Here is a 25719-nt window from a genome sequence, read left to right on the forward strand (position 1 = left end):
TAATCCAGTTAAAAAATGGGCAGATGACATGAATAGACATTTTTCCAAAGACATCCAGATGGCTAACAGACACATGAAAAAATGTTCAACATCACTCATCATCAGGGAAATACAAATCAAAAGCATGATGAGATAGCACCTCACACCTGTCAGAACAGCTAAAATTAACAATACAGAAAACAATAATTGTTGGCAGGTATGCAGGGAGGGGGGAACCCTCTTATACTATTGGTGGGAATGCAAACTGGTGCAGACACTGGAAAACAGTATGAAGGTTCCTCAAAAAGTTAAAAATAGAACTACTCTCCAATCCAGCAATTGCACTACTAGGTATTTACCCAAAGGACACAAAAATCCTGATTCAAAGGGATACATGCACCCTGGTGTTTATAGTACAGTGTCATTATCAACAACAGCCAAATTATGAAAAGAACCCCAATGTTCATTGACTGATGAATGACAGAATATTACTCAGCCATAACAAAGAATTAAATTTTGCCATTTGCAGTAACATGGATGGAGCTACAGAATATTATGCAAAATAAGTCAGTCAGAGAAAGACAAATACCATATGATTTCACTCATATGTGGAATGTAAGAAACAAAACAGGTGAACATAGTGGGGAAAAAAGAGAGGCAAACCAGAAAAGAGACTTTATAACTATAGAGAACAAACTGAGAGGTGCTGGAGGGGAAGTGGATGGAGGGTGGATAAATAGGTGATGAGGATTAAGGAGTGCACTTGTGAGGAGCACTGGGCATTGTATGTACATGATGGATCACTTAAATTCTACATCTGAAACTAATATTACACTGTATGTTAACTGACTGGAATTAAAAACTTGAAACTAGAAAAGAAGAGAGAGAAAAGAAAATTGTTCTAAAGCACTTAGCAGAGGTCAGACACATGGGTGCTCAACAAATGTCAGCAATTATTGTTAAAAGTCAGCCTCTTCAAAATGAAAAAAAAATCTAACACAGGAAGGGCATGCGACCTGCACTTCAGTATGAATTTAATGCATCAGATTATTATTGGATTAATTTCTAATTTAGATCAGCAGCACTAGGAGACAGCAGTTTTCATTGAAAACCAGGTGAGAGAAGAACTTTTGGAGCAACTAGCCCTTTGCGGGGGTGGGCAGAAGAGGCCAGGAGGAAATGTCACAGGGGTAATGGGGGCAATACAGTGGTCCTGAGCCCCTAAGGGAACACAGAGGAGGACTCCATGAAGTTAGCAGAGGGTTCAGGATGGATGGTGGGAGGGTGCCAGGATGCCAGAGACACACTGCCTATTGGCTTGTTTCAGCATTTCACTTAAGCTGATCTTGGTAGGTCCCAAGGAAGAACAAAGGGCAGGGATTTCTCCTCCTGTGTGTATTTTGCGTCTCCATGAGATGCTGGTGTGCTGTGCTATTATATCTCAGCTACAACATAGGTTAAATGGTCCTTTGGGGACTAGATTGGGAGCATGATCACCATTTATGATGTATCCCTTTTTCTATTAAAAAACACATTCTATGTCTCAAAGAACTCATAAGCAAACATTTGGTTCATCCTTGTTTTCAACAAATTTGCATTCTAGACATGGAGACAATATTTAAATATAAGAAAGTATAAACTGCAATTCAAAATAGCATATAATTTAATGCCAAAATAAGTGAAGCACTTGACAACTGTTAGAGGGGCTAAAATGAAAATATTCAAGTGGGCACAAGAAATGCTATGAACAAAGGCATGAGAGCAAAAGGAACAGAAATAGATGCAGAAATGTGAGGAAATCAGCCCAGCTTTACTAGAGGATCTTGCTGGAAAACTTGCTCCTAAGTAACAAAGACCTGGGACTAACACTTGGAGGAGTCTGGCCTTACTCCTAAAGGCAATGGGACTTTGTTATGTGCAAAGTGGTAATACGATTTTAGAAAGATTAATCTGGTGGTAGCATGCAAAGTAGCTGAAGGACAGAGAGAACTGAGACAGGAAACAGAAAGCTACTGCAATGATCTGTCTATAAAACGATAAGGTACAGTAAGATTACTGGCAAAAAAGGCAAAAAAGAGTGGAGAGAAGGAATCAACAAATATTTCAGAGAACTTGGCCCCTGATGGATATGAGAAAGAAGGCAGAATTGAGGATAAGATTAAGGTTATTTGAGCCGGTATAATTTAAAGTATCAGATGCTAAATATGACTTAGCAATTCCCATTCTGAATATGTGGGCCCACGAAAAATTCCTATTTTAATCATGGAAAATGTTTGACAAATGATTCCAACCTGAAGATTCTCATCCTAATAAGCCATACCGTAACTTCCTCATGTACAATATTCTAATCTCATCCAAGAATGACACTGAATTCAGGCTTTACATTTCATTCCAGTTATCAGTAAGGACGTCTTGCGAATTTGACAATATCAGCTTTCTCAGTTGCTAACATCAAAATGCTTTACAATAACATCCAGTGTTAAAAAAAATCAGAACAAAGCTTTACATTGAGCCATTTAAATGTTGAATAAAGGGTTTGCTTATTTCTGCTCTTGCGTTATCAATTAAAAATTCAGAATGCACTTTACTTAAATTCCTAATGTGTTTAACGTTTATAACATTAAATTTCTAACTGCACTTTTATCTTGCAAAAAAGAGTATGAGGATATGAGCACATTCCCTTAGTTACCATGGTTATGGAGTTTAAGCGCCCACCTCAAGGGGTTTCTTGTATTGGCATTATTAGTAGTAGTAATTCAGCTTAAAAATATGAAGGATCTGATCAGAAATTTTTTTCAATAAACCTTCTCTTTTTCCTCTTAACACATTATTTCTTTTATGAAAACATACTGTTTTCAGGGAGAGAAAACGCTAGGGACAATGTGTTAATAAATTAGTACTTAATTAATCAATCACTTTATTCATTCATCCACCAAACATTTGTTAAGTGTCTCTTATGGGCCCGGCACCAGGCTGGAAAAACGAGAAAGAAGAATAAACCACACTATTCAAGGAGTTCAAATACTAATTGAGGAGATGAAAATAAACCTGTGATACAGCGACCACAGGTCCATAACAGAATCGTAAGTCAAGTGTCATGAGAGCAGGTTGGAGATAGAGGTTACTTCTGTCTGAGGGGCTGAGAGAGATCTGACAGGGGACAGGGAGAAAGCACATTCTGGCGGTGTCATAGGAAGCTGGGGCATCTGGGTATGTGCCGGGCTTAGCAAGCAGGAAGAAGAGAAGTGCGGGAGGGCTGAGGGTGCTTCAGGAGAAGCCGTAAGAAAGTGAGGCTAGAAAGGCAACGTACAGTCAGACAGAACTGGGCAGGCATGCTTATTTAGCAGGCTGTCCTTCAGTCCGTAAGCAGAGATTTCATCCCTTAACAGTTTAATGATGGGGAGAACTTAGGAGCTGGATTTGGGAAAGGCCACTCCAGAGATACTATGGATGAGTCATTCATTCATTAACTTAACAGACATTTGTTGACCGTCTACTACATAGCAGGCAAAATTCCAGATGCTGCGGATACAGCGGGGACCCAAGCAAAAACCCCTGCTATCCTGGAACTTAAACTTGAGTGAGGGAAAATAAGCAATTAAAAAAAGTGAATAAAACATATATTATGTCAAAGGGTAATAAGCCTTATGAAGAACTTTAAAGCAGAAAGAGAGGAATGAAATGGGGGCTAAATGTGATTCTAAATGGAGTGCTTCAGGTAGGCCTTGTTGAAAAGGTGACATCCGAGCAAATCCAAATGGGGGAGTTTGAATTGCAGTTATCCGGGGTAGAAAATCTAAGTGGAGGAAACACTGAGTGCCAAGGGCCCTGAGGCAGACATGAGTGGGTTTAAGGAAAAAGAAAGAGAATGGTGTAGCTGAGAAGAACAAGTAAGGGACAAATTGGAGATGAAGTTATTAATCCCTGGGGTTTAGGGGGTCTGTGACAACTGGAAAATGGTCCCCTCCCCAAAGATATCCACATCCTAATCCCTGGAACCTATGAGTTTTACCTCATATGACAAAGTTAACTTTGCAGACCACGTTAAAGATTTTGAAAAGAAGAGAGCATTCTGGATTATTTGTGTGGCCCCTAAATGCAAGCGCACATATCCTTGTAAAAGGGAGGCAGAGAGAGGTCTGAACAGACACATGGAAGAGAAGGTGATGTGAAGATGGAGGCAGAGATTAAGATAATGAGGCCACAAGTCAAGGAATGCTGGCAGCCACTGGAACCTGGAAAAGGCGAGGGACAGATTCTTCCCTTTAGCCCTTGAGGGAGTGCTGCGGATACCTCGACTTGGATGCAGTAATATGCACTCCAAACTTCTGGCATCCAGAAAGGTGAGAAAATAAACTTCTGTTGTTATAAACCAGCAGTTTATGGTAATTTGTTACAACAGGCCCAGGAAAGTAATCCAGGGCCACATGAGGAATGAACTGTTGCTGGTGAGGGCAGTCAAAAGGAAAGGGCAATATTCCAGGAGAAAGATTATGAAACCAAATACCAGGACAATTACTGGCAATAGGTAAGAGAATGGATGAGACATCATGATGCTAAATTGATGAGATTTGCTTTCGGGTTAAGTGGAGATCATGGGAAGGCAAGGAGACAGATTATTTAACACAGCCAGAAAATTAAATAAGAAATACGAATAGATTTAAAGGGGAAAGACAGTTTAGTGGTACAAGATATGTTGTATTTATAGTGATCCCAGAGTATCCAATTGGGAAGTGAAGGAAACTACCATTTATTAAGCAGCTACTAAGGAAGAGATTCTTCACACACATTTTCATGTTTAATCATCACAACCTCCTTATGAAGTAGATAGCACTTGCATTTTAGAGATGAGAACACTGAGATTCACAGTTGGTGACAGCCCTTGATCCTTTCAACAGATGCAGTGGCTTCCAACTTTTTAAACATCAAGTCCCTCTTTTTTATTCCCCATGTGCCCTGTGTTTTAAAAGACTTCTCTTACCAAACTGCATGTATTAAAGAAGAGTTAGTTCTTTATGTTTTGCTATCCAAATGCATGTATGTATAATCACCAATCATGTTTCAGATTGGCATGATACAACCAGGCTTTGGTATTAAAATTCCAGCTCAAAGCAAGTAACATTTTTGTTAGTCCTTTCATCCCTTTGTGCACAAATACATAATTTGCCTTGGTCTATTTGAAATATTAATTATTGCTTGAAAACCTCAGATTAAAAACTAACCTTTTTATTTCACCCCTAATAGAGCATGAATTATATTGAGTATATTGGACTTTGACAGCAGGGGGAACTTTTTGTTATAGTGCAAAAGTGTTTTCAACTGTGAATGCTAAAATAAAAGTTATGCAAGAAATTTTAAAAAGGGCAGGGGGGCAGGATATGCCACCCCAAAACATGCCATTTTGACATATTTATTACTTTGAATTAAAGTTACATAAGAAACAGCCAGTACAAGGAGGACATTCTGACCCTCCTTTGTCCCCCGAAAGCAGGAAATAAATCTCCCCTATGAAAGGCATCCTTTCTGTCCCAGGAGGGTAGAAGGCTTCCTTAGCACCAGCAATAGGGAACATGGGGCCAAGATGGCAATATAAACAAACTTTGTTATCTCATCACTAATTTGCTACCTCAAGCCCAAACTTCTTTGTCTTGTCAATTCTTTACAAATTTATTGTTTGTCTAAAAGGTATAAAAGCTGTCTGCTTTGATCACTGCTTTAAGTATAATATTTTTATGGGGCCCGTGTATATATGGAATTAAATTGGGTTTTCTCCTGTTAAGTCTGTCTTGTGTGAATTTAATCGTTAGGCCAGCCAAAGAACCTAGAAGGAGGGAAGGGAAAAGTTTTCTGCCCCTACACCATCCCAGGATGGAAATACAATTAGAAACAGAGAATCAATGAGAAAAGAGAAGTTAGAAGCTGAAGAGAAAGAGGTCAGCGTTAATAGAAGAGGTCACACTTGGACTAGATGAGATTGCTCAGCACAGGAGATTGGGGGCCAGAATTGAACCCCCAGGATCACCAAGCTCGAAAGCTAGTTTTCTTTCTTCTATGAGACCAGCCATGAATAGCTGGAGTCAATGTTCAAATCACTGAAAGAGTAAAATATATATGCACAGGGCAAAGCACAGCATAAGAGATAAAAATACCAGCTTGAAAAATAGATTTTAAAGCATTAAACTCTGAGAACTTAAAGCAGCAGCATGTCAACAACAAAAAATCCTACGGGAAAAAGCCCAGACTTACCGTGGGATCCTGTGTCTCTCTGAGTTGGTGTGTAAATGATAACAATCTGTCCAAAGCTTCCTGAGGTATATTTGGGACCTATGTTATGAGAGAATTGAGAAAAGACAGAAAGAATAAATGGGGATATCTGATCAATCAACCAGAAATTCTGGCTACTCGGCAAACAATATTAGAATTATATTTTTAGAAAGTACCTGGTGATAGGTAACATGTTGAACTCCTTGATAAATTTGCTTATTCATTTTCTCAGGAAACATTTCTGCCTCGGCTTTCTCTTTAACAATCAGGTAGTTAAAACCAAGCCACTCTTCATTTATAATTCCACCACCAGGATAAAACTGAAAGGAGCCTCTAACTCAATTAAAAACTGGCATAAAGTGTACCCATAAAAAATTTTTCATAATTATTTCCCTGTTTGTTAGCTTCGACATGATTTTTTAAACTCTAATTTAGGCATTTTTCTTACTAAAACCAAACTCCTTCACTTAGTAATCTTATTATCTACCAAGTGAAATGGGTATCCTGCAACAAAGAATGGATGCCCACGCTGTTCATTTTTTCAAGGACTTTTAAACCACATACCTAAGGGGAGTAATCAGTTTATCAATGAATTCTGAAGAACAGTTGCCTAAATAACACATGCTGATTTCTTGAGCAGTAATAATCTTAATCTAATTAAATATTTAACTGAATTAAATTATGAGAAATTAAACTAAAACAATGACATTTTATAATTTTGATTTAAAAAGATCAGAGAGATATTAGAACAATGACTAGTATAATGTAACCACTTCAGAAGTAAACTGCTCAGGGTTTCTTTGTCATTTAAGTGACTGGCACTTGAAAATTCTACATTCTTTTCAGTACCTATTTTATCTCATTCATTCTTTAAATTAAATCCTGTGATATAAGAAGCAGTATTATCCCCAACTTCAGATGAAGAAACTATGGTTGAGTAATTTACCCAAGATCTGGAGGCTGATGAAGAGTGGATTTGGCATTTATTTTTTTTTTTAAGGATTTTATTTATTTATTTGACAGAGAAGAGAGAGAGGGAACACAAGCAGGGGGAGTGGGAGAGGGAGACGCAGGCTTCCCACTGAGCAGGGAGCCCGATGCGGGGCTCCATCCCAGGACCCTAGGATCATGACCTGAGCTGAAGGCAGACGCTTAATGACTGAGTCACCCAGGCCCCCGGATTTGGCATTTAAAAGTAAGCTGTTTGACTTGAAAGCCTATGCCCTTATCCACCTCCATGCTCACAAGACCTAAAATTAATCAGCTAGTTCTGGTATTTCAAAGGGGATGAGTGCATTTATGTAAAAAGTTACTTATCTGTGATCGAGAACAACACCACCCAGTAGAACTTTCTGTGATGACGGAAACGTTCTTTACCTATGCTATCTAACATGGTAGCCAAAACCCCCCAGGTGTTTATTGACCCCTTGAAATATGACTGAGAAACTGCACTTCTAAAATTTATTGAATGTGGCTGGGGTGCTACATTGAACAATGCAGTTCTAAAACTCCAAAAGTGTGAAGCACTTTAGTTAAGGCAGACATTGAAATAACGCATTACGTATACTGCAAGCCACTGGATAACTAATCAGGTAAGCACAGATACATTACAGTACTGAGGGGAACAGGACGACTTTGTATTTTCTAAAATCTAAGGAACTAAAATATATTTGGCCTCCCTTTATAGTAGGAACTTAAAATAGTCATCTCTGGCTGATAATAGAGGGAAAACGAATCCTAAAACTGCCTCCACATGCGGAAAGTGGAAAGACAACTTACATCCATGGTTCTCAAAGTGTGATCCCAGATCAGCAGCATGGGCATCACCTAAGAACTTTAGAAATGTAAATTCTCATGTACCGCCCTAGACCTAGGGACTCAGCAATCTGCATTTTATCAGGCCCTCCAGATGATTCTGAAAAATGCTAAAGTGTGAGAACCATTATATCAGGAAATTTGGGAGTAAATGGGAAGAAGCCAGAAATGTCCAATTCTGCTCCGACAGGTGTCAGAGTACTTTGAAAGAGAACAGCTGAAGGCAACAGGCTAGAGCTCGCCTTACTCTTACCATTTCCTTAATCACTTGAATTTCTTCACTTTTGACAAGTGGTTTCATATAATGGAAAAAGAACATGGTTAAGAATTCTGGTCCCAGCCACTGCTGTGTTGTGCTTCCGATAACAGGGGGCTCTGCCAAGGCGATGATTCTGAAGGAGGGGTGGACAGGAAAAATGGATCTAAAAGGGGAAAAACAAACAAACAAACAAACATAAACTTTCATATTAGAAATTAGGTCATGGTAGCTAAAGCCTAGGCAACGATAAGCCTACTGCTATTAATATAGTCAAAGCTATTATCCAAAGAACAAGCCTTGAAAAAAATCAGGACGTCTTAAGAACTTATTATTAAAACAGAAAAAGAGGGGTGCCTGGGTGGCTCAGTCAGTTAAGGGTTCGACTTTTGATTTCAGCTCAGGTCATGATCTCAGTGTCATGAGATCGAGTCCACATTGGGCTCTGTGCTGAGTATGGAACCTGCTTGAGAGCCTCTCTCTCTCCTTCTCCCTCTGCACCTCCTCTGCCCGTAGGAGGCACCGTAGCCCACTGCTAGTAGCTGTTAATTACGAGACCCTATGGTATCAGACTCACTGCATTCTCTCTCTCTCTCTCAAATGAATAAATAAATCTTTAAAAAAAAGAAAAAAGAATCATCTACTGCTAAAACATCATGTACTGTTTCCACTGATGATCTCCATCCCTGCACAAACCACTGTTCTGGATATCCTCTTATGCCTCCAATAAATTTTCTCCATAGTCCCTTGAAACAAAATTCCATCCAGTTCATATTCATTACATAGGTTCCTTTTCTTTATTCAAAATCCCCTCAAAATCTCCTGTCTTGCAAGGAACCCACTCTATGTCAATCATAGAAAGACCAAGGAGTATGATCCAGGATGTTCACTTCACAACACAGAAGATTTAAGCAGCATAAGGGGCTGGGTTAAATTTAAAATCTGGATTAACAAAAAGAATACTTAGGTCTTCAAAAGATAGAGAAAATTAAATGTTTATATAATTTACTCTTTTGTCATTTTATAGGAAATATTGTGATTTTTAAAGTGATCTCTTTTATAGATCTCTGCTAGGGAATCTAGGGATGTAAGTATTCTAGGACACATAGAAGAATAAGGTAAGACTGCCCACCATTTGTGAAATGACTTGAGTATGTTTTGGAGAACAGACTAGACACCCCTTAGAATCTATTCATGTGTGTGATAGTGTCAGTTCTTATTAATTGCACTCTAAACCGCAGTGGAAATATAACTTTAAAGGGTAATATCACCCTTGCTGTAAGAAAGAAAAGATAAAATGCAAACACTTGCCAAGATCTTCACAAAAATAAAAATTTAGGTACATAACTGGCATTTCTCCAGAAATAGACTATTCATTGCCATTAACTATTATAATAGAACCCAACAGTTAAGTGATTAGGCAGCTAGAATATTAGGAGGTAGGATATGTGTGGAGAGGATTAGTTAGGTACTTGGAAGATTTAAGATAAGAAAATGCCCTCCCAATACAACAGGTAAGGCCACTGAGTCCCTGACTACATGATCTGTAATTTTAGAGGCCACACCATAATTTGCAAACCAGGGAAAAGCAGTTTTTAGAAATGGTCATATGAAAGGTCTAGAAGTATTCATAAAAGCTACCAGATATTGTTTCATTGTGCTAGGTAGGAAAAAAAATCCTTATTTACAGATATTCAAGCAGGGCATGGGAATGATCTATCCAAAGGAGTTGTTCTGGGAAAACAGGAAAGAATAACATGAGCAGAGTCAGAAAGTCCTGAGGATAGCATGATCACTGAGGACTGCCAGCAATTAGATAGTCCCACAAGAGAATCTAGACACAAAAATTCTGTGATCTAAAAGCTAAAAGAGAAGGTTTTTCCATTTTCCACTTCTGCCAAGTGGTTTGCCATATTCCAGAAAACTCAGCTCCATGGCCCAACAACAGATGTTGGATTCATCCTTGATCCTCCTCTTTCCTAGCTGGGACAAAAGAAGGTGGGAGAGACAGAGCTGCTTTTTTGTGATTTGACTGCACAAAATTAAATCTGCAGATGTAGTTTCTTATTCAAGATAATAAGGGATACTAAATCAGGGAAAAAACAAAGCCAAAATCCAACACGTAAGCCAAAAGAGGAAGTCCAATTTATATCCTTAAACCAAAAGATCAGGAAGCAGGTACCACAGCTGAACTGTGAATTTAGGACTAGAAGAGCAATTAACATGAGAGCAAGCCATAGGAGAGCAAGCTAGGTGGCTTGAATTTAAATATGTGATGATCATTGCTTAAAACATCACTGTCTGTGGCTTGCTTTTTGGTATTGACTCTAGCAGGGTACCCGAGTAAGCGGGCCCAATTTAAAGAGGGCAGTTTCTGAGACAGCTGATGTGTCAGGGAGAGAAGTGTACACTGACTATAAAAACAGCCAGCAAACTACTGAATAACAGGATAAGGACCGTTGTGTTGCTAGGTCTCCCCCAAAGGCTTCCTTACATATAAATAGGTCATATGGAAAGTCATTTCCTGATGATGATAGGATCTCCACGTCTGAAAGTTGGAGAGCAGAGTACTCCTGCGGATCTGCCACGTACTTTCAGGTGATTTAACATACTGGCGTGTAATACAAAGGTTGGATAAGTGGTAAACAGTTGAGAATTAGGAAACAAGAACAGTTAAAAGTTAAAACCAAGGTTAACTTTAATTTTACTAGAATTTAACAACATCGAATAACAAATGAAACTAAAGATATAGCTTAACTTCAGATAAGTAAATATTTCATAAAGATTAAAGATTAAAAACGCAAAATGCTCTTTTTAAAAAAGATTTCAAAAATAAAAGTACTGAGGTCAGTATGTTTGTTTGGGGGCACTGAATATAAGTTTTAGAGAGTAAAGCACTTTCCACTGCTTCTCAGCAATAAAAAGGAATGAATTATTGATATACATAACATGAAAGATCTCAAAGTAATTATGCTGAGTGAAAGAAGCCAGATCAAAAAAAGTATATACTGTGTAATCCCACATACATAAAGTTCTAGAAAATATAAAATGTATCAACTAACTGGAAGCAGATTCCTAGGGGTTGGAGAGGAGGGTGACAAGGGTCAAGAGAGAGGGACTCCCCAGGGGTCTGAGTGCACTTTGGGGGGATGTCATAGATGTATTCATTATCTTGACTGTGGTGATAGTTTCATAAGTATAAATGAATATCAAAAATTATGAAACTGTGCACTTTAAATATTCACAGTTTATTATACATCATTATACCTCAAAAAAGCTATTAGTAAAAGAAGAAAGACTTCAATAAAATCGAATCTTTTGAAGGAAATTAGAGGGTAATTTTTGTCAAATGTGTCTATTAAGGAATTTGAAAGAATAACACAGAAGGTTTTTATGAAGACATTAATCATAAGCCGAAGAGGATTTTATAACTGGCCTTCTATACTATTACTAGCGTTCCCATTCTGAACCTACAGGCTGTGCAGCCTGTATTTCACCTTTATTTCCTGTGCAATGTAGCAAACCGCATGGACACATTCCTTACTCACCCTTATACCACACAAGGTCTAGGGTGATACCTGGAAGAGAACAGATGCTAACTAACTAAATAAATGTATTGCTATGGTTAAGAGCCATCACTGCAAGAAACTTTTTGAAGACCTTTGATGGCAAGGACAAAAGAAAGGTAACTGATAAGAACTGGGAATAATGGTTTTTCACCCAAAAGCAGAGCAGTTAATATAATCTGGTCTTGCACGAGTACGTTAGAGAAGGTTCATCCTCTATCAAAAAGACAAAACCAAAACACACAATAATAATTAGACTCTTCATGGAGTTTGGAAAAAATGGTTCTTTTTCAAAATCAAAATTTCCTTAAGCCTCTTTGTTTTGAGAATCAAACACAAAGACTCAGGCATAAAATCTTGGATCTATCTTGAATTTTGTTAAAAACTTACATGGCCTAATTTCCTAGCATAAAGATGCTGAGGTTTCTGGGGAATGCAAGAGAGAATGCTCAGATCCTACTGTCTTCAAGCATAGGAGGAAGAATAAAAGGGTCCAGAGAAGCTAATCAATCAAGGATTATACCTGATGTCCAGTTATGGTTCACTACTGATCAAGAAAAACTGGGAGATTATAAACTGTTTTCAATATTCAATCACAATCAATACAAATAAAATATACAATAAAAATGTAAAAACATTAGAACATATATAATTATAACTGAGACTAGGCCACTAATCTCTATTGCTTCCCTGAGATAACCATAAGCTCTTTCTTGGCAAAATAAACAATTAGTAATGCACAGACTCTTGGCCCCCTCATCTATGCTCTGACCAACGGCCGGAAGGAACACATTTAGCAGCCTATAGTATTTGAACTCCCCTTTTCCCCAAAGAAGTTTTTCTCATCAAAGGAAGCAGTTCTATTTTGGTCGTTATTTCCTGTGAGAAATGCAGGCATGGTGTCTGGTGTGCATGGCCATCATACTATTTCTAACCACCATGTCTGCTGGATTCTTGGAGTCTTGCAACAAAAGAAAGAGAGTCACTAACATTTCTGACACCATATCTAAGGGCACATGAGCCATGTAATTACCTGCAAAGAATGCCTGCAGAGGGTTCTGATCAAGATAAAGGATCTTGGTGAAGAATTAAAATATAATGAAGGTCAGCAAAGGAGTCAAAAACAATTGTTTAGAAATTGGGTTTCACACTATGAAGCTGAAAGGCACCGTAGCCCACTTCTGGTAGCTGTTAATTATGAGACCCTATGGTATCAGACTGGTCATAAAAGGAGAACTATTCTTGTTACTAGGTTTATAAAAGTAAGCACTACTAGTTCAGAAGGTCATCTAAAACCAGATTAATAGATTACCTTTACCTTGGGTTTCCTAGAATTTATACAAGTTAAGATTTATTCACTGTTCAAACACACTAAGTAGTCTACTACATGTCAGGTATTGTGACATTCGAGACAAAGAGATGAAGTACAGAGCAACAATGTCCTGTAAATAGAGCAACAATGTCCTGCAACATTAAAGTCTTAAGTTCTGGGGGTGCCTGGGTGGCTCAGTTGTTAAGCGTCTGCCTTCGGCTCAGGTCATGGTCCCAGGGTCCTGGGATCGAGCCCCTCATCGAGCTCTTTGCTCAGCGGGAAGCCTGCTTCTCCCCCTGCCACTTCCCCCCCCCCCCCCGCTTCTCCTTCCCCCACTCCCCCTCCTTGTGCTCCCTCTCTCGCTGTCTCTCTCTCCTCTGTGTCAATTAAATAAATTTTTTAAAAAATTAAAAAAAAATAAAGTCTTAAGTTCCAGTCATTTCCTGACACCCAACTGCATCCTTGCCTCTCCTCTGACCATGTGAAATACCCTTAAGTTCCTTTTGCAACAATTTAACGTTTTTTTGGTTACTTGTAACTAAAGGAGTCCTGCTAGACATAAATATGGTAACTGGTCCTATCTGAAAACAAGCAGGTATCAAAATTTACCAAACTGGGTCTAGAGACAAGGACGCTCTTAAATCTGCTTTCCCTTCTTTCTAACTTTGACTTTTTCCTCTATCTCAAAATTCCCCAAGGAAACAAAGCATTAATAGCTGAGTTTGTTTAAAGACTATCAGAAATAATCATTTTGCTGAACTTCAATTCTGTGCTTAGGTGATTCAGATGATGAGTTTCTAATTTATAGTTCAAATGCTAATGCCAAGAGTGGCATATTAGACATGCACAGCATATAGGATCAACCCATGTTAGATAATGGGTCATATTACTTATAAGAACAAGTCATGAAAAATTAACTTCCTCAATGAGTACAAATTTCCCACTTTATGCGATGCTATGTCCTTCTGGTCAGCCTGTCAGCTCTCTACCTAATAAACACAGCCCTGAAAGAAATACTGTCAACTGGCATAAATTTACTATATTCCACCCTATTATAACCTATTATAACCCTAAAAGAGAACATATTTATTCTCGGAAAGTCAAAAATGGGCCACAAAATTAAATCAAGTTTAGCCAGGAAAAGATAAATTTACTAAGAATCCATCTCATCAGAGTGAAGTAGAGTCTGTAACATGACTGTTTAGCAATGAAATAGAGAAAAACTGTTTACAATCCTAAGAAAATAGTGTGTTTCTCAGGCAAAAGGAAGAGGAATACTGATAAAGGAATTTGACTTTCAACTGGCAGAAATATTTCAGACGGAGGAGAATCAACTGTTGGACATCTTGCCTCTGGGAAGCCAGCGAAGACCTGACAAACGGACAGATCGTAAGAAAGAACAGGAAATTAGAAGGCCAGCCCAGGAGGTTCAACATCTAACTGACGGAAGTTGCAGAGAGACCGGAGGAAATGGGAAAGTGGGAGTGGACAGAGATCTATCATGACATGTGAGCTACAAGTATGAAGGGCAGCAGGTCCAGATCAGGGCTGTCGGAATGCACTATGGGACAAAGATGAAACTGATAAAAGCCTCATGTGCCTCAACATGCTGAGAGGAGATTTATACAAGAGGGGAAGCGTCTGGGATGGAAAAGTGATAAATACATAGAAAACAGGGTCACTTTGTCTTCTGTGTTCCCACAGCATTATTGCAGAGATCTCTGTTCTAACATTTAAAAGCTGCATTGTAATTATTTATCTCTGTATCTGGCTCTCTTCATATATATGCATTCATTAACTTTAGGAAAAACAAAACGTATGCAAGAAAGGAAAAACAACTGTAGTTTACCAAATGACTCAGCTGTTGTACAGTCCTTATGCTGTGATAATCATGCAGATGTTGAGTGAGGTTCCAAAGAAAATTATTCCATAACTACTTAGGAAGAATGAGAGATGGGAAGGATGTATATGTAGTGGGAAGAGAAGTGGTAAAAAGAGCTAAACCTTACCTTTCCATAGGAAGAAATCAATCAATAATGCCTAACACTGAAAAATAAATCAAGAAATACCAATGAAAGCATATTATGATATTGCAGTAGTGATGTACGGGGACAGGGTAGCTACACTTGTGGTGAGCATAGCATAATGTATAAACTTGTTGAATCACTATGTTGGACACCTGAAACTAATGTAGCATTGTATGTCAACTATTCTTAAAAAAAAAAAAAAGTATATTATTTAGTGATACGGAGGTAAGTACCTGGGGAAAAAAAAAACAACAGCTCAAAGTTGAAAGGAGTAGTCTCTGGACTTTGGGAAATGGGAAAGTGTCTGAGGACAGATGACAGTGGACTGGTATTTTTCATAAAAAGTCTTGAAAAAGCTATCTTGCTCAAGTTTCATGAATGTTTAACAATGATATAAAATTTAAAAAAATTAAAAATAAGTGAAGGAAACCAAGCAATGCTCTTATGACTTGTTTCTATCTCCTCAGAGTGACCTCTAGAAATAGAACTGAGCCTGGTTTGTATTCATGCGAGTGATGAAAATCAACAGTGATGAAGATGGGACACTTTGAGAAGGAAGTACTACTAACCAGTGTGAGCCAAAACCTCAACACAATGTTCAGGGCCACTATGTTCCTGAAATTGTTTTCATTTGTAAAACCTCTTGTGACCATTAGGGAGAACTTGGGTACTTCTCAGGGAAGAGGGCTGTCATTTCCTGGACACTGGACTACAAATACAATGCTCCTGAGGTCCTAAAGGAGCCTGACAAGCAGACTTGCTCAGAGCTACTGCCCAACTGCTTTGATTCGTCTCCCTGAAAATATAAACTGTTCTCTGATGTGTGGTTCACACTCAAATAATGTACAAAAGCTGATTGTTATAAACTAAAGGTATGAAATGAGAGGGATCTTGATAACTTCCCTCCCTAGATACTCAACCAAACTATTTACTGGGCTAGATGAATTTGATGATGTGGATCCCAGCTGTGTATAATCAAGTGAATTTTTTAAATAACTTATACAGAGGTAGTAAGGAATTTAATATTTCCTCTCTATAAAAAAATTCCAAGGAAATTTTTAAACTCTCCTTAAAACAGAAACACAGTAAGAAATACACTTAAATATCATTTGTAAAATTTTAATGTGTTAAATATGTCAGCAAGCCAGTGCGGGGAGGGGAAGCTTCAATTAAATAAGATTCAATTAAGTGACTAGGTACTTGCCAAGGTAACAATCTCTAGTTATGTCAAAATATCCATGGAAATGTAAGGAGACAGAAAACTTACATTTGCCAAACGTCCTCTAAAGGAAAGTAGTATTTAGCTAGAAGAAATCTTTTGCAATTTTTCAAACACATCGAAAATTTGAAGGAGTAGAATATGAACACCTGTTATCTCCTTCACCTAGATTTCGCCAACTATTAAGATTTTACCACCTTGGGGGCGCCTGGGTGGCTCAGTTGTTAAGCGTCTGCCTTCGGCTCAGGTCATGATCCCAGGACCCTGGGATCGGGCTCCCTGCTCTGCGGGAAGCCTGCTTCTCCCTCTCCCACTCCCCCTGCTGTGTTCCCTCTCTTGCTGTCTCTCTGTCAAATAAATAAATAAAATCTTAAAAAAAAAAAAAAAAGATTTTACCACCTTGTGTTCTCATTCCCACTTGCTCTTCCTCTGTGTGCGTACATATACACACACGTACGTGTCCTTTTTTTCCCCTGAAACATCTGGAAGGGAGTCGTTGACCTCTTTTTACATTATCCCTTAAATATCTCAGTGTGCATTTCCTATGAACAGGAATATTCTCCTTCAAAACCAGAATACCATTATGATACCTAAGAATGTTAACTCAATATCATGTAGTATATATATTCCACATTTAAACTTTCCCAACTATCCCAAAGTATCTTTTCTAGCTGTTTCCATTTGATTTCCCGATCCAGGATCCAAGCATTTGGTTCGGACATTTCTGGGAGGAATATGTAAGTAAGCCACAAAGGGTAATCCTGCATCAGGTGGCTTACCTCCATAATAACTGACTGCTTCCTAGGATGGAGGGCCCAGTAAATTATGAGGCTTCCCCCCCCTCCGAAGGGATACAAAGTATGGGGCCAAAACTGGGTTGCTATGACAACCGGGGGGATTACCTTATCAGAGCTAATGTTCTTATGAAGTTGTTATTGAAACATGTATGTGAAAGTAAGGCTGAGAGTGCAGAGCACATCTTGGATAGCAAGCTCAAGTTGTAGGAAATGCCAGATTATGAGTATGCTCAGGACACCAAATTATTAAGGGATTCAAAGTTAGCTTGGCTTGACCCTAGGTTCAGAAGAAGAATAACAAGAGGGCACAAGTGACCACAAGAATGAGAGCAGGGCGCCCAACATTACCTCTGCTGTAGCTGCTCATCAGACAGTTGCAACTCTTCCTTTAAGCGTATATACCTGTCTTCTTTCAGCAGCCTAGAGCCGTCGTAGAGGCTTAGCTCCCGGTCGTGGATCAACCTAAGGGACAGGGGAAAGTCAGGGAACAACTTCATCGGTTTTGAATGTTTAAGTCACTGGAGGTGGAATCGGTTAACATTTTAATCCTGTCTATTATTCTGGGCGATTGAGTCTAACAATTTTGTTAGATGGACCTTTTGCAATTTCAAGTTGGCTAGTGCTATTATACTTGGCAAAACTATTGGTTTCTGTACTGGAGAGCAGTAGTCATGGTTACTAGATGCGGACAGCGGGGAGGAGAAGGATGAGGAGGAGGGGCTGGAAAGGGAACGGAGGAAGGAGATGAAAAGCAGCAGCTGAATGGGTGACTGAGGATAACCATGAGGTGCATATTAATGAACAAGGCAGGTGGTACATACTCAGAGTCTAAGGTAACTCTTTAAGGGATAGTATTATCCATGTATTTCTGTCTTTGGAATTACAGGATTTAAAACATCAAAAATCTGTAGAATGAAATAACTGGTGCTATTTTATATACTAACTCTGATGGTGACCTAACAGTCCACAGCACAAACAGCATCATCTTCCGGATGCTGCAGGGGTTGAAAAGCACTACTGCTAGATTTTACACCAACCGCTCAAGTCTCCGGATGCCCACACCACAGTTGCCCCACATGACCTCCACTCGGCAAGCACTGAGGTGAGGGGAAGCTGCATAATGCAAGGGTTAGGAGCATGCGCAGTGGAGAAGTCAGATCTGTGTTCAAATCCAGCTCTGTACCTTATCAGCTGAATGACTGGGGCAGGGGGAGCACTACTCCTCCATCTCTCTAAACTTTTCTCTGTTATAAAATCAGGGCACTCATACCAACCTCATAGGACTGCTGTGAAAATTAAACATCTAATACAAGGCAGATGCTTACTGTAGTTGTTCTCAATCTTGGCAGCACATTAGAACCTTCTGGGAAGGGTTTAAAAAGGCTGGTGTTCAGGCCTCACCCTGGATCACTTATATCTGAATTTGGGGATGCAGAACTCAGGCATCAGTAATTGTTAAGCTCTACCCACACAAGGTGATGCCAGGGCTGAGAGCCTGAGAAGCACTGGCCAGGCACAATGCCCCGAGGAGAGTAAGGACTCAGTTAATGACAGCTGCCCCTTTTCCCAAGTGCCTGGCCGAGCAGGCAAGAGGTAACCAAGAAAAGGGGAGCAGTAAGGATGATTTCTGGTTTTGTCTGTATTTATCTGTTTAGAAGAAAAAACTACCCTAAATCTATGGAATATTTATGGCAAATCGCTAAAAATTTGTGGTTATTATTTTCAAATGCTCCCAAGTCTAATCAGGATTAACACAATGTTTTTGAAATTTTTAATTATACTCAGTATCTGCATCTTGTCAAGGACAAGAAACTCTGAATAGCTGGTTGGGAAAATGGATTATTCCATAGTTAGAAATCAAACGTCTAGAAGTGACAGAATCAAGACAGAACAAATAAAAAATTGGTATCATTAATCTTCCAAAATGACACAGGATGGAAATACTTTCCATGAAAGTTACACATGAAATTTTCTCTTAACATTACATTCTAGAGAAATTAATTAGGAATGTTTTCCCCACCCAAACTGAAATAAGGAAACAACAGTTACAAAATGTTCGAGGTTGTAAACACAACGTGAGTTTAGTCTATATAAAATATCATCAAACATCCATTACACATTCCATTTTTTTAAAGATTTTATTTATTTATTAGATAGAGAGAGGGAGCATGAGTGGAGGGGAAGGGACTGAGAGAGAGGGAGAAGCAGGTTCTTCACTGCGCAGGGAGCCTGACATGGGGCTCGATCCCAGGACCCTGGGATCATGACCTGACCCGAAGGCAGACGCTTAAATGACTGAGCCACCCAGGCACCCCTCTATTACACATTTTATATAAGGAACCATAATTTCTCTCTCAAAAAAATCCAACAGAATTAACCAATAATTTAGATCTATGATTCATAAGGTGTTTATGTAAACAGTGATGCTGTGACTAACAGATCATAAGAAACGTGAGCTGCATGACTTACTGTATGTATCAATAAGCATATATGAAGTCTTTCAAAATTTTTACCTAAAAGTTTTCTTTTTTCAACTCTTACCCAGAGAATTTTGCCATGGCATTGTTTTTTTCCCAAAATGTTCAGTATTGGAAGTTTTACTGTCCTGTGTTTACAAAGATAAAAATCTCTGTTCTGGCTGGATACAGAAGTAAGTTTCTCACGATCTACAGGACCCAGTTTAAAAAAGACGACGATAGAGTTCCACGTCTACTGTTTACATGGAGTGTTTCTGTGTGTGTGTGTGACTCATACAAACCTTTGCAATACAGCAAGCGTGCCCACATTGACGCGGTGGATGCCATCCAAGAGGACGAGCTTTCCTTCCAGAGCAGCGTTCACAAGGGGTGAGGACCGCCACGCAGTGTCTCCGTTGGGAAGAGTGTATCTCTGTTGTAGCAGGTCACGTGCAGTCATATCCTGAAACCAAGCCCCACCACCCACCACAGAAAATGCAGGATTAATTTTTAAGAGATGGATGGAAGCTTATTTAGCTTTATAGTTACCACTCTGAACATAACATTCCATATAATAACTGGGAAGTCATCTTCTCCAATCCACTAAAAAGAAAAACATTCAAAAGCTTTTCTTGGTCATTTGAAGTTTTTCATGTTACTCATCCACACACTACAGTAAGAGTGAGGGCTTTTCTCCCCACCTTTTTTATTTAGCATTTTCCCCCTCCCTTAAAATGTTCATTTGATATCTATACAGATGATGGCAGTCATTGCCACTTGACTGTAATGAAATTTAATTCAATCAGCTTTATTTTTGTGGGGACCAAAATGTGTGGATTCCTTTTTAAGAATTAGAGGCCATACAAACTCAATGGGAAGAGATGCTTTTCAATCCTGAGCCATTTTCTTGCAGCTGAGTTCTCCTGAAAGGCCATGCTAGGGACCCATCACAGTGACTCAGTCTATTTAAAGAGGTTTGAAAACGGAGGAAACTGAGGAGGACAGTCATCAGATGAGGTACAGGAATTGACAAACAATAGCATGGCAGTTATAAGCAATTTTTAAAAAAGATTTATTTATTTGACAGAGAGAGAGAGAGAACACAAGCAGGGGAAGTGGGAGAGGGAGCCCGCCGTGGGACTCGATCCCAGGTCCCTAGGATTGTGACCTGAGCAAAGGCAGACACTTAATCGACTGAGGCATCCAGAAGCCCTATAAGCAATTTTTTAAAGCACAAACACAATGCGCTAGCACTAAGACAGTGTGACAGATTTAAGCAAACTATTAATAGCAGTGGCATAAAATGTCCATTTTTTAAAATTTGGGGTGCCATATAATATCAACAACTTTTTCTTACATGTATTAATGATGAAGACAATAGTTTGTTTTCTGTTATCAGCTTCAGATAACTTTTGTGCAACTTATATCAAACAAAATTTCAACTTCTACAATCAATTTTATTCAAAACTTTAGTCTTTTGTAAATTCTTTGATATCCAACTGCAGTTTTAAGAAGACAGAAAACTAAAAAATTTGCTTATATTCACAATGGCAACAGATCTACACTGAAACCAAGATTAAAATATAGGTCTTAATTATTTCAATTTTCTCACTATCAAAAAAGTACTGACTTAGGAAGTATGAATAGGCTTATACTGAATCATAAAGACACTTGAGAATAGTAACATTCAAACTCACCAGATCCCCATAGCCCTAAAAGTCTGGCTTTGACACATTATCAAAATTTGGCTTAACTCATTAATTTTAATTTTTAAACTATGAACTTTAAATTCTATGCAAACTATATGAGCATGGCATTCTAAGCTGCCAATGATAGTTGCAATACTAAATCGAGCACCATCATCAGTGTTTACTGAGATGGTTTATGGTGAGAATGAGCTCATTCCTATTCATGGGTATGCAATATAAGAACAGGAAAAGAGGGGCACCTGGGTGGCTCAGTTGGTTAAGCCTCTGCCTTCGGCTTAGGTCATGATCCTGGGGTCCTGGGATCAAGCCCCACCTTGGGCTCCCTGGTCAGTGGGGAGTCTACTTCTCCCTCGCCTTGTGCCGCTCCCCCTGTTCCTACTCTCTCTCTCAAATAAATAAATAAAATCTTAAAAAAAAAAAAAAAAAGGAAAGGAATAGGACAAATCAAAATAAATGTTTGTGGGTCATTTTCATAATTAAATTATGAAAAAAAAACTAATACACACACACAAACCTTTTTTAAATTAATATAAAAACAGGTAAATTTAAAGAAAACTCTTGGTAGTAATTATTTCAGAAAAATATTCACTATAGAGTTACATCATATATTGTTCTAGAGAATAAAGCAAACAGAAAACATGCTTTAACACAGCAGTTCTAAATCAAAGATATATACCGGAAATAGCTGGGGGAACTTTTGGAAAATACATTAGCATAGGCCCCATCACCCCAAGATCTGGATTCAATAGACCCAAGATGGGGCTTACCACCTGGATTTTATTAGACATTAATTACATAGATGATAAATTAAATATCCCTTAGATGGGAAACACTACTTTAAAAAAGAAACGTTAACTCAATGTGAAATTTGGTCTCATCCTATTTGTTTATACCCCTCTCTTATTCTAGTAGGAATTATGAGATTACATGAGGATATATGAGATGTATAACAAAACAGTATAAATTAAAAGGTGAAAAAAATGGAAGAAAGAAGACGGAAGAGTAAGCCTTGTTTCCTTCAAGTATTCCTATTGGTATTCAGAGAGGAGGTAACATGAAGAAAATATCCCATTGATACTGTATTTTTAAAGAAATGAATGGGTGTTGATTTTGAAAATGCCAGCTTGACACTGAAAATATATGGTATCCTGACCCACTTTAGCTCTGGAGTCCTTTGCGTGGGCCCAGGAAAAGAAGATGAGGAATGTGACTCTGGCATGAGAGGTTCAGACTCACAAGGAGCTGAGGCTAGCAACTGGTAACATTTCAAAAAAAATTTCAACAGAGAAAATTCCTTACTCTCATACCAAGACATCCTGAATCACCGTTCTAACGCACGCTATGAGAAAGCACTACTTCACTGGGTGATGATTCCAAAATTCTTTCATATCTTGTTAATGCACACACTGTCCACAATAGTTGCCTCATCCAAATGAGTAAATATTTACCAGGAAAGATGATGAGAAAGACAACCAGGACACAGGACGACTCTTCTACAACCTAGCAGTTAGAGATTCCCTTATTCTGACTGAAGTAAAGCATGATTATTTGTTGCCACACAACAATGACTAACAGATCAACAGAGCTCAGAGCTGCTAACAACTACAACTACAGAGCAGGAATTCTCCCCCTTTCTTCAATCCTCACAGGAATAAAAAATGGAAAACACCTGGCATTTCTTATAAGACTAGTTCAGTCCAGTTTTACCACCTAAACTCTTTCATACTCTCATGGTAAAAAAGAGTCATTCTTCACTGCTAGTATGAGTTCACATTAAAATAAAAACCCTCCTTAGAGAAAGAAAAAAGCATTCCTTTTAATACAAGCTGCTAGTTTTCATAATTAAATTCCTATATGGGAAGAAAAGATGAAGATTCCAGCTTTTCCTTAAGGAGATAATTGCCCCCACTTTCCATAATATTAATTAAAATCAGAAATTATTTTTGATTGTGTGAGTGAAGAACACCAAAATAAAACTGAACTTCTGTGCAACTGAACCTAATCAAACCTAATTATTGACAGAATTTTTTCAGCATAGTCTGAAAGAGTCAGTGATATGAATTAATTTCAATAATAAGTTAATCTTTAAAATAGAGTAACAGCATCTCCATCTATAAAATACTTGGATTTTAGTACTGTGAAACTGTTGTAATATCGGTATTTATTTTAACATACACTGTATCATGAAATTGTTAAAAACATATCATTTCTTTATTCTTCCTGCCTACACATGCATCCCTAAAGCAAGTGGAGGGGCAAAATTAAAAAAAAAGAGTGTGCTTACTCCATATGATTATTTTGAAAGTACACTAATAAAAATAAAAAACGATGAATATCCCAATTTTTGCATATATTTTTCTTATCCATGAAACTTCTGAACTTAAGAGAATAAAAATAGTACTAATGATATCATAGAGCCTGAACCATTTCCTCTTTCTGTATTTCCTTAAAAATTTTAAAACAACAGGACATGAAACCAAGTTCCTTTAGCACTACCATTGTCTAACCTTGAACACCTCACCTTCTCATTCAGATCCCTGGAAAACACTTAAGATTCACTTAAGATCTCTTAAGATTCAGTGACATTTGGAATTTTGCTCTTTTATTTTCTTTATTTTTATTTTTTGTAATTTTGCTCTTTTGATTTGCAATGGAGAAACCCTACTGAAAAAAAAAGTCCTATTAAAGTGAGAAGCATGGCTGCATGAAATGTATCAGAAAACATAGATCTGAGCCTAAAGTAATTATACATCTTACAGGTTTTTAGTACCTTTGAATGACATGCTAATTTTTCTGACATTTCCTTGAGAAACCTGGATGTTAAGTCATTAGTTTGATGAGATAAGTTCAATAAGCATCTTGTGTGTCAAGGGGCTAGAATAAGGCTAGAATTAGTTTTCCAAAGCATAATATCATTCAGAAAGATAAGTGAAAATATTATAGTGAGTTTTTAGCATATAAAGAAATTTGAGCTACGTCTCTTTAAATATGAATATTGATAAGACAGTAAAATTTTTCAGCATAAAGCATATATAATTTTTCTTGTGGACAATTTATATTACTATAGTAAATGGAGGATATCAAAATCTATTAAGAATATGACCTTAATTAGATTAAACATACACTTTTCCACTACATATATGAACCCAGAAGAATTTCAGGAAGTATTTGAGTTGGCTTGCAAAAATATGTATAGTATAACATTATAAAATTTGAAATAAGTGGATAAAGACAACTAAACAAGGGAAGATGAAATGAAGAAAGGTAAAGATAATACATAAAATATGTATTATAAGAAGAATTTAAAATGTGAATCTGATCTTTTTACTAACACACAAAAAAGAGTGACATAAAACAAGTTATGTAAGTCACAATAAGCACAGCATTGACACCAAAAAAAGAAGCAGCACCTTAATTTTTAATGACGAGATAGAGAAAAATTTGTTCCATGGGTCAGGTCATCATATAAAGTACAGTGTGTTAAGGAGTTAAAAACAGAAGTAACAATAATTACAGCCACTAATACTTAATGGAGAGTTTACTAGGTGCCAAGTACTCTATATAAATTAATTCATGTAATCCTTATAACCTTAAGAGACGAGTACAATTACTGCCTTCATCCTACAGATGAGATAACCGAGGTATGAAGGGGTTAACTTACCCAAAGAAGGACACACAGCTAATAAGCAGAGGATCTGGGTTGTCCTCAAAAATATTATTACAATAAATACAGCACCAAATTTCAGTAAAAGAAATTCCACAGTGAAGGAACTAGCTTGGATGAATCAGGACATGGATACACTGGAGAGTTAATATAGGAATGTACCAATGGCACACCTCTCAGGCTGCCCTCCACAAATGCTGTTTCTCAATCAAGTTCTTTGAGAAGAGTGAGAAAGTAGTGACTACGGTGTTACCACTCTCCAAACTGCCCCCAAACACAGCTAGTCTCCATTGTTGTTTAAAAAGATCTTTGTATACATGTGTAAAAGATTAAAATAAAGATGCTTTAGCTAACAGTAATTATATCTCTAGGTGGATATGATTCTTCACTTTCTTATTTCTAAATCAAAAATATACACTGTGGGCACTCAAATTTTTTTTGATTGGGCTAAGTATTATTAATGATTTTTTTTCTCCCAATAGAAACTAGCTGTAATTCTATGGGCTTTCCAGGTCGATCTCAAGTAAGTTTCGCTCAAATAAGCAAAAATATCCTGCCAAAAAATATCCTGCCAGTAGAGTATAAATATTAAGAAAATCTCAGACTTAAGTGAAACAAAGAATACATCAAGGCTAGCTGATGTAAGCCATCGATT

At 37.9% G+C, this 25719-nt stretch overlaps 1 protein-coding gene across 5 annotated transcripts in view; it reads right to left on the reverse strand.

Annotated features, from left to right (window-relative positions):
- The window catches only part of VWA8 (von Willebrand factor A domain containing 8), a 345308-nt gene that overhangs the window by 218104 nt on the left and 101485 nt on the right, over positions 1-25719 (reverse strand). For 4 of the 5 annotated variants that reach the window (XM_035003300.1, XM_035003303.1, XM_035003302.1 and 1 more), the window contains exons 13-17: positions 19994-20154; positions 17584-17697; positions 8312-8480; positions 6420-6563; positions 6226-6303 (exon numbers count right to left, since the gene is read on the reverse strand). In XM_035003300.1, the coding sequence (XP_034859191.1) occupies positions 6226-6303; positions 6420-6563; positions 8312-8480; positions 17584-17697; positions 19994-20154 (666 nt within the window). The remainder of the gene's footprint in view (positions 1-6225; positions 6304-6419; positions 6564-8311; positions 8481-17583; positions 17698-19993; positions 20155-25719) is intronic. The other variant, XM_035003301.1, reaches the window with a different exon arrangement.

This window comes from Mirounga leonina, unplaced genomic scaffold (genome assembly GCF_011800145.1).
Source record: "Mirounga leonina isolate KUSES-001 unplaced genomic scaffold, KU_Mleo_1.0 Mir_127, whole genome shotgun sequence".
Taxonomy (NCBI): domain Eukaryota; kingdom Metazoa; phylum Chordata; class Mammalia; order Carnivora; family Phocidae; genus Mirounga; species Mirounga leonina.